Genomic DNA, 14,321 nt, shown 5'->3' on the forward strand with positions numbered 1-14,321 from the left:
TGGTACAAACTTTGCAGTGTATGTGTCACCCACCAGCAGGAGGAGAGGCATGGTTTAGAGTGATCCAAGGGGTGTATAACCAGGAGGGGAGAGATGTGTGCAGAGTACATACCGCCTGGAGTTTCTCTGTTAGCTCTCGGCGCCTGTTACGACACTTAGCAGCTGCCAGCTTGTTCCTCTCTCTCCGGATTCTTCGCTTCTCCTCTTCCTCAGGTGACAGCTGTAGGCACATACCAAAAAAAACTCAAAACCAAGCCACAAGATCTGAGCAAATCCTTCCTTGCACTTTGTGAACAACAGTTCACCACAGAGCGAAAAGGGCCTGATTCTGCGAGGTGCTGCACACACTCAACTCCCAGGGAGGTCGCTGGAAGATGAAGGCGCTCAGCATCTCTCCTAGGATTGGCTCCATAATGAAGAGGGTCGAAGTAGAGAGGGGCGCAACAGGACTGTGCAAGAGGACAGTGAATCTGCAGCCAAGGCCGAGCAGACAGTGGGTGGCACATTAAGCAAAACCAGAGCAAGATGTTGTAAGCGCCTCTTTCTTAAAACAGAATATCTGCATCTTTCCACACAAGCACAGTCGTTAACCTGAAGGTCAGGGACCAGATCCTCAGCGGGTGCAAATCAAAGTGGCTTTATGGAAGTCGATGGAGCTATGCTAATTTACACCAGCTGAGGATCTGGCCCCATATTTCCAAGCACCAGCCAAGATAACACACTGTACTTCCTGTATCTGCAGGCAACCATCCAGCAACATAAAAAGACCCCTGGGGCAGATTATGTTCTCTCAGAAGCCCATGGAGTGACACTGTTGTAAATCCAGAGTACTCAAGGGCAGCAGATGACCAGCAGTGTCCAGTCAAGTCAGGCTCAAAAAATCTAGGTTTTGGGACCTTTGCAAAAATCTCACAGTAACAGAAATGCTTCCATCGTTATAGATACCAGGCCAGCTCCTCAGCTGATGTAAGCCCGCACACTGAATGAACCCCATGCTGCTACCTAGACTTACACCAGCTGAGGATGCTGGCCCATCATTTTTAAATACCAATGCAAACTAGATTTTTGTTTGGATTTGATCACTCCCATGCAGGGTTCACAGCTAGAACATGAGAAGCAAAGAGTGACACTGGGCCAGATCCTCAGCTGGCGTGCACCGAGACAGCTCCACTGACTTCAGACTTGCTCGGCAGCTTTAAACCAGTAAGGATCAGTCCCACTGATTAGAAACAAAACTGAAACTGACTAATCTGGTGTTAACGTCCAGGTTGATCGAATGCAAAAAAGTAAACTGCCAACAAATAATGGAAGCATTTTAACTAAAAAAAAAAAAACACTTTCAGTTTTAAAACCTCCAGGGCTGTGAACAAGCTAGTCATAGTTTTCAATATCTGTTCTTTTTTATGATTTTTTACTCTGCCTAACTTCGTTCTGGGTTTTTATTTATTTATATATTTTGTGGCAGTCATTCCCGTTCCAGGAAGTTCATTTTAATCTGCGTGTGTTCCCCCTCCCACCGATCCCATTGTGCTTTTGGTCTTTTATTAACTTTATACATTTCTGTGATTTTTATTTTGATTATACATAATATAAATCCATGCGTGTGCAAAATGTACATGTATGTGTGTGCATACAATATATACAGTTTATATGGCCGCTGCTCAGCAGAGCCCTAAAGCACATGCTTAAATTGTCAGCTGACCTGGGGCCTATGGATGGGATTCTCAAAAGCACCAATGGGATTTAGGAGCACAAGTCCCACTGAAACACGTTTCCGACCAAAATTTTTTTCCCCAGTAACTTCAGTTCTGTTTAATGATCTGGCTCAGGTTGCCACTTTAACAAGTCCCATGAATAACCACGACTGGTGACAACTCAGGCCCTGAGCTGGCACAGAATATTTTCATGTGTAACATTAACTGGGGCCTAAAAATAGAAACAGACCTTGGTGTTTTTAAAGGAGTCCAGTTCTGCATTGTTTGTACCCCTTTTGTATTAATTCTGCGTGAACATGCTAGTAGATGGGTTTGCCGGCAGAAACATTAACCAAAACAGCCTATTTTCAGCAAATATGGAATATTCTCAGAAAATGAATTCTGAATTTGATTCATGTACCCCCACAGCAGAAATCTGATCCTAGGAGTCCCATTCAGCCCATCAGGTACCGAACACGGCATACATCTAACCAGCACAGCTTGAATCTGAAGGACCCACAATGAATCGCTCACAAACAAGCCACAGGCCAGGAATTCCTGGCAGGCATTCTTCAGGAAATAAAGTCAAACAACAATCAAATAGGAGGATATCAGGAGCTCTTCACGGCCAATTTGTGAACGCAGAGGTAACGTTTGTCATATAAATTATTTGTTGCTAATTATTTCTCTAGTTCTAGTGCCAGCTTTCCTCCACTTTAGACAACAGAGCATTGGACCCAGTGAAAGTGAGGGCAAGCCACCCTCGTGCAGGGGGCCAGCACAAGACCTATGCACCTCTTTACTCCTAACGGAGGATTGGGCTCTTCTTGAGCAAACATATGCTTATAAAAATAGGGCTTAAAAATGGAGCTGTGTTAGCTCTCTGCACCAAGGGGATTTTCATTCACTATGAGCAATGTTAACCCCTTGCCTGCCTTTGAAATCTCAAAAACAGACAGGCTAAAATATTCAGACTGAAAATCAAAACGGACAATGGGGAAGTAAAAGTAGGGCTTATTGTTTTATTAAAAACAGACCTTGTGCAATACCCATCTAATCTGCTGGCCAGACGCAGCGTCCCATTGCGTTTCTCTGCAAAGGCCTGCACAAGTGCAGCTTCAGAGTAACACAGGGTGATCCAGATTATTTAAAGTTTCTTTAGAAGTGAATTTTGCACTAATGGCAGGCACTGGTTTGACTGCCCTGGAGGCTGCAGTCTGCTATTAATCCACATAACAGGTACAGTGTGAACAGTGGCAGTCCAAGCTTACCCACACCAGCCATGCTAATGTCCCTCTCAGCAGCAAAACCCTGGACAAACCGAGCTCAGTTTACAAGATCATTCAGTCCTTGCTCAGACTGCCACCAAGGGATCGGACATTGTTCGGTTTGCGATGTGGACACCTACCCACTAGGAAATACACTTAGATCTCCAGCCGCCCCCTACACAGACGGCTCTTTTTAATAAGCATATGTTTGCGCCGTAAAAGCCTCCCACGGCCCAGTTCTGGTTAGTTTCATGCTCATTCCAGCACACAACACTGGAATCAGAGTGGGACCAGCTAGTTGGGGCACACACTGGAAGAGGAAGGAATTGGCCCAGAGGGGAAGGGATGGTGTGGCACTCCAGCAGGGTCAGCCCTCCCTCCTCCAATCCCCTGGTATTTTTTTTTTTTTTTAAAAGCAGATTGTGTAAAACTCAGCTGTTCCGAGGTTTTCTCCTGTTTGAGGCCCCAGCCAAATAAACTCAAACTGAAACCCAGTCTAGACTACAGAGTTTCACCTGCTTTTGATGTGAAGCCACAGATTGGCCCAGACTTGTGAAGCCTTTGAGGGAGCTTGGCTGAATTACAACTTGTAATGATGTCACAGCAATAAAATTACCTCCTTTCGTGCGATATCCTGTGGGACCTGAAAGGCCTTTATAAAGCAAGGGCCAGCCCCGGATGGCAGGATGGAAAGGAGTGTGATCAGTGTGTGCTGTGCTCCGGAAATCTGGAGTTGATTGAACAGTCCTTAAGGGTCACTGTAACCACTCTAACTGGCACTCCTGGAACGGAGGGAGTGGCTGAAAGCCACCTATCTCCCCATCTCACACACACACACACACACAGGATGCTAAGCAGTGTTCAGGCACACCTGAGGATCTGGCCCTAGGAATTAATTCACCTACCACCAAAATGCAGCCACCCCTGAAGGGGAAACCTGGCAGCTATTTAACAAAGCACCATAACACCACATATCAAATTGAGGACAGGAAGTGAAGAATATGTTACCCATTGACAAATGCAAGGAGAGGGGAATTTTAGGGAGACAAAACAATTAGCCAAATAGAATTTAGTCAGCCATAGAGGAATTAAAACCCCCTTACGCTTGCAAAAGGTGCCATGGGATCCTTGTAAAGCCACAAGTTGTTAGGGCCTTGGGTTTTTAGGCATCACCCAAAAGAAAGCCCTTCCAGCAACACAATACCAAGCTGGGATGGGTATCAGTCAGTTTCAGACCAGAGCACCACCTACCGAATCACCAGCCCTATTACTTGCAGCACCTAAGGTTGCCTTGCAGTTGCCCATCCAAACACCAGCTATACCCAAACCTGCTTAGCTTGCAAGTTAGGATGAGGCATTCTATCCACCATGGTTACCTGCTCATCTCTTCTCCTCCTGCCCACTGTGGTCCCAATAGTTTTAATGACACCAGGTCTCTGAAGGGCTGTATGTCCACCAATTGAAGACAGGCTGGGCAGAGGATGGCTGTAGGGATGTGAGCGAGAGTAGGGACTCGACATGGAGGTGATCACGGTGGGCTGGACCATCCACTGCAGGTCTTGGCTGGTTGTTATGGCATTAATGGTGGGGATAAAAGCACTGCCTGATCCTGGCATATCTATCCGGAATTTCTAGAAGGAGACAAAAAAAGGGAGAGAGAAATCAGTACATGCACAATATTGATGTCTAAGCAGAAACAAGTGGAGAAGGAGATTCACTGGGAGAATCTAAGTAGGTACCAGAACCAGGACTCAGTGACCCATCGATATACAGATGGCATGGAGAGCTGCGCCTTTCCACAAGCAGACAACATGGTGTGGCAACCAGCAGAACAGGCTTTAGCATCTGGCACTTGCCCCACACATGCCATTTAGTTTGCATGCAGAATAGCCTGTGTTTGCACTTGTTCCTGAGGAGTGGATGGGGCGGAGAGCACCTGCATAGACAGCACACGCCCCGTGCACCTTCTGGTACTTGAACAAAAACTAAAAGCCTCACAGTGGGAGCCTATCATGTTGAAGGATCTATGCTGTTCTGATGTGTGAAATGAAGGGCCTTTTCGCTTGTCACAATGATTATTTGTACCTCTTGATGCCATTCCGCTCTGGTGCAGTTTGGTTTTACTTCACTCCTGAACGAGACTCACTGCCAAGCAACCTCTTCTTCCCCATCCCCAATCCCAAAGCAACTCCTTCCCTCTCCCCTCCAATCCCACTCCTGCCAAACGTCTCCTCTCTTTCCCATAATACACTTCCCCTCCCTGCAAACAGTGCAAAGCGTGTTGTATAGAGCATTCACCCCACACAGCAAGTCATGGCCAAGTCTAAAAGGGGAATTGAGGAGTTTCTAGAAAAATACTTCTCCATCAATCCAGAAAAAAAGGAAGAGAACTTCAGCCATAAACACCAGCACCAAGTACAGTTTAGTGGAACTTTTTTACAGGGGATCTGTTCTGCCCATATAACACGGGAGCTTTGGCCAGAGGATATGGCTCTATGAATGGAAAGTTTGTATAGAGAATTGCAGTGGTAACAGAGACACATCACAACAATTCAGGGCTTTCATTATGTGGAACCATGCTCACCACATACAGGTTCTAGGGTATAATGTGAAAAGTCCAGCTCTGGGACGGTTATGTGCATGTATACATATTTTAAATGCAGCCTATAAAATGTGTTTCAGGATTCAGATTGGACAAGTTCCTTGCAGCTCTTGGCATTGTCTAGACAAAACAAGGCAGCAATAAAACCAAGACAATAGGTAATGATCTCTTCCATAAAACTTGTACACCTGGTTTCAGTCAGACTTAAGTAAATCCACCTGGATAATATGCTGGCACTAAACAACTAGGAAAACAATGATGTGTCCAGGACGGGGACACAAGAGAGAAAGAATGCTTTTGTCTAGGAAGAGATCCTTTCAGGAGACACTCAAAGGTGAGATTAGGTTTTAAAGACATGTCTTGCACCAACATTCTGAACTTTGAATACAGAAGTGACAATAGACTTTTAGGACCAGAAGTGAGAACTATCAGCTAACAACAGTTTGTGGCCCTTGAAATGATCTTGTGCAAATGCATATCCTTAGGTCAATAAAATGGTATCATAGGAGTCAAAACTGGAGGGACGGGAAATCACCACCACCATGACCCCGATTCAGGAGAGTACTTAAGCATTAAGGATGATCTTGAAGTTAAGCATGTGCTTAAGAGTTTTCCTAAATCAAGGCCTATAAAAATAATTTTCCAGATTTTTACAGGACCAGAACTTTAGCCATTGGACTTTGTGTGTGTAACACTGGCCAAAATTCCCGATGACTTCAACGCAACCAGAATTGGGCCCAAAAGAGCCACTTAAAACACAGAAAAATTCTAATTTAAAGCATCAGACAGCCCCAAACTAAGAGGGAAAGTTAGGAGAAGAAATGAGTGAATCAGCTAAGGGAAGGAATGTAAAAATGAACCTGTTCCCTGATATCAAACCTTCAGCAAAAGCCCCACCAAAACCTTGGGTCCTGAATCTAACAAGGACTGGATGTACTCAAAACCTCACAAGAAAGGCCATTTTCCTGAGATCTCCTGACTAATTTGGTAGACCCAAGAGGTCTGAAGAAGCTGCAAACTTCTGTACTGCTTCTTCATCACTCCTATAAAGGAGTTTGCTGAAAATAGCTATATTTCCCACTCTTCCCCCAGTTCTCCAACAAGGTAAGCTATGCTTGTATTACAGGACAGGATGTCTTCATGTCTCCACATTATATAGTGTAACTAGTGCTGGGATGAGATAGAGGAAAAATTACCAGGACATTAAGCTCATAAAGAGGAAGCATGAGCTAGTTTAGCAGTTAAAGAACAGCTGTGAGAGTCAGGAACTCTGGGTTCCACTTCAAACTCTGCTACTGATTTCCTGTGTGATCTTCGCCTTTCTGTGCTACAGTTCCCCCTCCCTTTAAAGTGGGGAATAATTATTCTTACAGTCTTCACCTGGGTATTGTGAGGCCAAATTAACAATTGAAAAATGTGTTAACAGTCCTGTATGGAAAGTACTATAGATGTGCAAAATTATCATTCAGGAGAGTTTATTGCAAACCTAAGGGTAATGACCCTTACAGTGACATACATCCTGACCTTCAACTCCTCATAACCAGGAAGGAGTTCACATCTGACATGTCATAAAAATTATAATAATCACCAAATTATCTGGATGAAGGGTCAGATACTAAATTCTCCCAATCCATTAGGAGATCAGGCCCTATGTCAATGGAAAGGTCACTGCCCTTAGATTTGCAATCACATGGATCCAGTTCTTCTCAACACACCTATTCCTGGCAATGGTAACAGTGCCAAACACAACCAGCTCAGGGGGCCAGTAACAAGAGAAAGGCATCTATACAGGGTTAAGGCAGGGTTTTGTCTTGTAGATGGAGCTTTAACTGCATTCCTGGATTGTGTTAAAGCCTTGGACCATCCATCTGTAAACCCAGGGTATTAGCCTTTGTGCCCAGACAAAATTGTCTATGACAGGCTTAGAGGGAGAAGGAAACACCTCTAGTTTCTGCCGGAACATGTGTCCTCCTTTTCACTAGCCTCCTTTCTAATCCCTTAAAATGGCTTTAGAAAATTTCTGCTGAGACAGGCAACTCCGAAAGGTGTCAGTAAAAATCCTCCGTTATTATTCTCCTTTCGCCATCTAACTAATTACAGGATGTGTCACTATCACAAGACTGTCTTAAAAGATGCTCCACTCTGACTCATGTTGGGTCTCTAAGCCAAACGCACAATTACCTACTCCATGTAAACGTGGTCATCTCCACATTCTGATTGGCGCTCGAGGGGCCATGATTCCCATGGTGGCAACTCTCTCCTTCCCATCTCGATCAACTCACCTGCTTTACAAATCAGACACTTCACTGCCATTCACTTTCCCCTACAAAAATGCTAGTAGCCCCAAGCCCTTTGCCACTGGAATGCCACAGTGGTTACCTACGAGGCGCCTAATATTCTTTCAGGTCTAATCCACTGTGATACCATAGTTTTCAGTGGCAGCCTCTGACCCCCCTCCACCTCCTTTTGAAGTCCATTGGGTGCCAATTTCTTCCCCTCGCCTAGCAGGCCTGCATAATCTTGCCCTCACCTGTATCTCAGCTCATTCCCCTTAGTCCTTCCACTGCTCTTCCCAGCTCTAACTATTTCTCCTTTCCCCACAAACCTTCCATCATGTTGGCCCTTATTCCTGGAACACTCTCCCTACCCTCATCCACCAAGTCCCCCCTCCCTTAGCCCCCCTTCCTTCAAATCTCACTTTATAGCCTCCAGCATTCATCTCATCAGCAGTAATCCCCACACCCACCCTCTCTTGATTGGTTGTTGTATGTTTTATTTAGATTTCAGAAACAGAGACACCAAAGGGATGGAGATTCATGGCACTATATACAACATTTAGCAATAGTAAAATGGTAATGCTGCACACTTTAGATCCCCACACCCCACTCCGGAACGTACAACCACTGCAATACCACAGAGCCATCGCCCTAGCACGGCCCCAAGCAACATGCAGATCAAGATACCATCACATTCCCTGGTAAAAGACAAACTTTCCTCTAGCTTTCCCACTGTTTCACTACAAAAGGGCTGAGGTCTGTTTCCATTATAATCTAAAACAGGGGACTGGGTAATGGCCTCCAATGCTCCATCTCCCAGGGACATTCCAAAGATAATGAATAAAATCTTGCCACAAAATGCAGAGGGATGGGCTAGATCAGTGGGTCACAAAGCCCTGTATATATACCAGCAACCGTGCGATATTTCAAGCTGATGGGACTGCACTTTCCTTTCCTCATCTTAATGGGGAGCTTCCATGCTGTTCCAAGTGAGTCACTGCTGCCCATGAACCCAAGAAAGGTTGATCCCCTCCAACCCCAATGATCCTATAACAAATTAACAGCCCAATATTGCAAGCTTTTCTCCTGCAAGTAGTTTCCTTGCAGGTCAGGCACTGCAGTGGGATAATATGTAGGAGGAAATCTTCCAGTCTGAAAGAGCAAATATATTATCCTCATTAAATTCTACATTCGCCACATGGCAAATTTGTTATTAGGAATAGAATATTTTACATAACATTACAAAACGTCCCAGTGCTGCACCGTAAGGATAGAACAGTTACAAGACATCAAAGTTTTGGCTCAGAAAGACGATTTCCACTGAAACATGTGACTGATGTAGCCTTTCTTGCAAAGTTTTCTTTTGAATCGTTCTTCTTCAGAAGCAAGTTGTGTATTTTATGTGGTAATAAAACTGCTGATTTCCACAGTACAGAATCAGTGGAACAGACCAATTCCTAAAACAGAGGTGAGGCTTCTGTTTGATCCGAATCTACAAAATCTGCAAGAATCAAGGGGAAAGAAGACACTCGAGGGTCTTGAGAAGTCTCCCAGATTTTTAAAGAAAACACTTATGTACTTATTAAGCCAGTGTCCTGATCTAAGACCTATTAAGATAGTAACCTTAGAAACTATATTCTGGCAGCCATATCAAACGCGCACACACACACGCACTCTCTCTCTCTAGCAGTTTGAAAGAAAAATAACAAGGGGGAAAAAATAAAACTAGCTCATTTCATTTAGACTTCATTAACTCACACATTCAACACAGCCAATCAATGTGTCACAGCCTCTGCAAAATTCACTTGATCTGAATTTGAAACATACAAAACAAAAACAAAAACCAAGAGCTCCAAGCTATCCAAGCATGTTTAATTTCTCAATTCCCTTCTCCCCCAGCCCCCTTTTCTCCTCCCTCCTTCTCACATTTACTGAAAAGGAGTGAATAATCTGATTCCAAACTACAATCCCTGGAAGCATTCCTACTGGGATTATCCTACAGAGGGCACCAACGAGGTATATTTGGAGTGAGCTGGGAAACTTTTGAGTCATTTCTGGTAAAAGTTCTTTGATGTGAGGAATGTCACAGGCTGGTACTGTTGGCAAAGCTTAACATAGGGCGATATTTTTAAAAAATGATCCTATGACTTCTTGATGCATCTCCCACTCTTCCAGTTAATTTGTACAAATTATGCAAGAAATAATAATAATTGGGGGGAGGGGGGAGTAGGAGGGGAGATGAAGCAACCCTGGTGGGAAAAAAAGAGGGAGAGAGAAAGAAGAGAGTGAGAGAGAAGGCCAGCTGATGTAAACAAGTTATGAAATAACCTAGGTTTGTGTAACTGGCCCGATTGCGTAATGCTTTCCACAGAAGCCATGGATTTAGTTTATGCAGGCACATAAGCCTTTTTGAAGTGTTTTCCTAGGAAAACTAAAGGAAAAAGGCCCATTAAAAAAAAAAGGCCAGCCTTTAAGTTCATGTAGTCACGCAACTTCAACAGGAAATATCTTCCATTCTTCTAGTTCCAATATTATTCAAGACCAGAAGCTTACAACAAGAAAAGTTATCTCAAAAATGTAACTAGATCCCATGAGCTCTGTAAGAGCTTGCATTCTGAGGGTCAAGAGACCAGGAAAACTGAACAGTAAATACCAACAAGCAGCAATCAGTGAGCTGAGGAATGTCTGAATACCAGAAGAAAGCAAAAATATCACTCCCTAGGTACGTAGAAAGCCTGGCTGATACAAAAACACATTCCATCCTCACAGACAGACACTATTAAAAAGGGGGGGGGGTAGGCGCACTCTACTGAAATTATTTAAACACCTTCCAAATCAAATAAAGTCTACTTTAAAAGATTCCGTATATTTTAACTCCCTTGCAATAAAGGACCTTGAGACTGAGTATCACAGGACCTATTAAAGTAATAGCATATACATGTCAAGGAAGTCAAGAACCTGTTTTGGTTCAGCTCACAAAACAGCTTGTCTACTTGGGAGAAGATGGTGGGGGAGGGAAGAGCGTCTAACTAAAAACAAGACAGGAGAGAGCTTCACAGATTTTATTATTTTCTAGTAAATTACCTTGAGAATTCCTTGGCATGAAAGGCAGATGTAAACTATTATTGCTGAAAAGGTACCAAATAAAGTAAGATTTCCATACTATTTATTAATTGTAAAATCTATGTGCATATTACACCAGGCTGTGAATTAGCCAACACTTGCTTTCTGCTTAGCCAATGATTATCCTCTCCCTATGGGTGGATGGATTTTTTTTTTAAACCATTCTTTCTTCCTTTCAGTGTTTTTACACTAAAAAAGGGATAACTAATTCAATGAGGTAGCGGGAAAGCTCCAAATAGAACTGTGACCCAAAGACCATGTAATGTTCTTCCAAATTTTCATTTTATTATTATTACTATTATTTTTAAGAATCTGAGCCCCTTGATTGTATTGCCTATCTATAGGAATTGGAGCTAGATACCAGGTTTGTGTTCAGTGATACAATCTGAGTTATCTGAGCAGAAAACAGAAAGTCTTCTTTTCCAGGAAAGTTTGTGAAGCAGAGGAGCACCCCTTCTTGGAGCATTCCCACCTTAGTCTTAAAACTATTGGCCTACTTAGAAATTCATCTCTTATCTACAGGCTTTGGGAGCAATCTGAAAGCAGACTGATGAGATTAAGGTGTGATACTCTTGTGTAAAGATCAAGAACCCACCTCTACACTTTTTACTCAGGCAAGCTGCCTAGGGATGTCAGGAGCAGACCCTATTTCCTGGTGTCCTGTCTCCCATCAAGATTCTGAAATGTCACCGATAATAGATGGCTTTTTGAAACACAAATGTAAACAGTAGTCACTAGCACCATTTCATTTGGGTTGAATGTTTGGTTGAATTCCTACAGAACTGGCAGTATTTCAGGTTACATCGCATTCCCTTGACTTTCCAAGGATAAATAAAAAAGTCAGGGATTCTGACTTCCAAGTCTTCAGTGCCTGTTTGATGACATCTGCCATGTCTGTAGGTATGCTCAGCTAGCACATGGGATAAGTATAGAAAAGAACACTATTTTAGTGGATAGCAGAGTAAGAGTTGATATTTTTGGCACTGTGAAACATTTCATATAAGAAGTAGTAATGCAAATTCATTGCATACACTCAAATATGCACATAAGGTGCAGAGCAGCAGTCATACAGTATATGCACAACATACTGCATGTATTTATATATAAACACATACACATTTCCATACACAGAGACAAATTGGTTGAAAGTCATTTTAATACACTCTCTTTTTTTGTAATTACTCCCACTAGGAAATCCATCAGGAATCCACACACACACAGCGCCTCCAATTCCCAAACTGGCATAAAACGAAAGTATATGCGTTACAGTCTCCCCCTCTCTCTCTCACACTCACACACACACACACACACACACACACGTTGATTCTTTCAGCCCAAATTAACTCCAGCAGAGGACAGCAGAACCCAGGATGAGTGACTGACCCAGTAATGTCGCGGCGGCGGCAACACTAGGGTGTGTGTTTTCAGCACAGACCCCGCTGACAGCAACTGGATCGCTTGAGACGGTAGTTTAGGAGGAAATATAAAGCAACATTTAAACACACACACACACACTCTAGACACTTAGCTGCACTGGCGATTAAACGTTGCTTTTCTCTCCTGACCTGGCGTCCTGTAAATCCGTAGATTAGATTCCTCATTACTTACACTCACACAAAAACGCCCAAACTCTTGCAAAGACAGAAGTTGTTTTCCCCCTCCTTTTAAGGCGTGGACTCGAAATGGACTCGGAGTGCCAAAGGATAGGCAGCACCTATTATTCCCCTAATCTCCAACTAGGCAGAGGTCTGATAAAGGCGCTCAGAAAGTGGACTGGGTGTGGCAAGTGAACTTTACTATTTGGTTAAGCAGATTTTTTTTTAAGTATCTTACAGGAAAATGGCCCACAAAAGCACAATATAACAAGGATATTACATACACACAGATGTTATACACAGCCACACTATATTATTTAATCCTGTCTGAAGCGGAGACCTGGTCTCAAAGTAAAACTCTTGGTGTGCAAAGTGGAAGACAGAACTGTGTTACCTACTGTCCTTGGGTGCTACAGCAGAGGGTGCTCAGATGATCAGAAATAAAGATGCATTGGGAGGAGGGGGAGAAGAGAAGCTTTGATCATGTCAGTTGCATGGCAAGGTACCTGTGACCGCCCCTACCTGTTGTGCTGTGCCGCTGGAGTAAGTCTCTGGGTGGCCTGGAGAGCCGCTGCTGCCCCTGGAGGAGGTATCAAAGTTCCCGGGATAGTCCTGGTACATGATCCGAGGTAGAAGTCGGAGAGAAACACAATGTTTTTTTCCTTCACACACACGCTCTATTTCTCCGCCTCTCTCGCCTGATTTTTATTTTCAGCCTTCCAACTGCACTCCGTAAAGATTTGTGGGGTTTTTTTTTTAAATAAAGAGTTAAGAATAAAGCCCTTTCCTCAACTTTTTCCTCCACTCAAGACTGGGGGGAAATAATATTCCCCACCTCACAAAATAGAGCCACTAGTCCCAGAGGTCTTTGGTGCACTCAGAAAAAAATGTGGATTTAAAATTTGCCGCAAAAAGAAGTGTAAATTAGACGTCTCTCTTTGTTTTAGAGTTTCTTTCTGTCTTAAAATCTGTTACATTTGCTCCGAAGAGAAAGGGGAGGAAAAAGAGACCTAAACACACACACTTAAAACGCGTGTGTCTATTGCCCTCCTTCAGACTTCCTGTGAATATTTGTTCTGGTTTCAACGCTTATCTGGCTCTGTAGTTTTCAATCAAGAGGCTCTTTGCCTCCTATTTAATTAAATCCTTTATAAAAGTGCCAGTTCCCTGCTCTCACTAGACTGGATGACTCAGTCCAGGACTTTAGCCTCTTGATTTCTTTTTAAACTCCCTGAATTGTTGATCTTTACACTTGCTGCCTGCCCGTCTCTGCTCCCGTGTGAGTCTCTCTCTTCTCCCCCCTTGTCGCCTGCCCCCCTTTCTGTCTGAGTCGCTCTCTGGTATCTTGTTCTCTGAGCTCCTTTGCTCTCCCTGGATGAGTCAGTGCAATGGCATTAGTTCAACTCCACACTCTTATTATCCATCCCCTCCTCTGAGAGCTGTACCATGTGGAGTCACACACGTCAAACTCCCAGCTCGCCAAACCCCACCTTGCAAAGGGGAGTCTTCCACCTGGCAGGGGGAGGGGGAAAATCACCCCGCCCACTTAATCCCACTTGGCCAAACCCAGCCCGCCGCCTGCAAACCAATCTCAGAGCCCTGCAGGGCGAGACGGCACCATCCCCAGGGCGGCGGGGGAGCAGCCGGGACCCAGCGCGCTTGATTTGTTACCGGCAGAGCCCGCCCCTTCCCCCCACTCACTGGCGGCCTTTAGTCTGTTCCATTGCCGCACGTTGCCAAAAATGGTCATTTGCGTTATCCGA

At 44.0% G+C, this 14,321-nt stretch overlaps 1 protein-coding gene across 2 annotated transcripts in view; it reads right to left on the reverse strand.

Moving 5' to 3' along the window:
* The window catches only part of FOSL2 (FOS like 2, AP-1 transcription factor subunit), a 17,320-nt gene extending 3,939 nt beyond the window's left edge, over positions 1–13,381 (reverse strand). The window contains exons 1-3 of one of the 2 annotated variants that reach the window (XM_024198174.3): positions 13,081–13,381; positions 4,339–4,593; positions 113–220 (exon numbers count right to left, since the gene is read on the reverse strand). In XM_024198174.3, coding sequence (XP_024053942.1) covers positions 113–220; positions 4,339–4,593; positions 13,081–13,179 — 462 coding nt within the window. In that variant the 5' untranslated portion in view covers positions 13,180–13,381. Of the gene's footprint in view, positions 1–112; positions 221–4,338; positions 4,594–12,571; positions 12,615–13,080 lie in introns of those variants that run through there. The other variant, XM_024198176.3, reaches the window with a different exon arrangement.
* Between the last annotated feature and the right edge of the window lie 940 nt (positions 13,382–14,321).

The sequence above is a fragment of the Terrapene carolina genome, unplaced genomic scaffold, assembly GCF_002925995.2.
Source record: "Terrapene carolina triunguis isolate 2854851 unplaced genomic scaffold, T_m_triunguis-2.0 Scaffold85, whole genome shotgun sequence".
NCBI classification, from domain to species: Eukaryota; Metazoa; Chordata; order Testudines; family Emydidae; genus Terrapene; species Terrapene triunguis.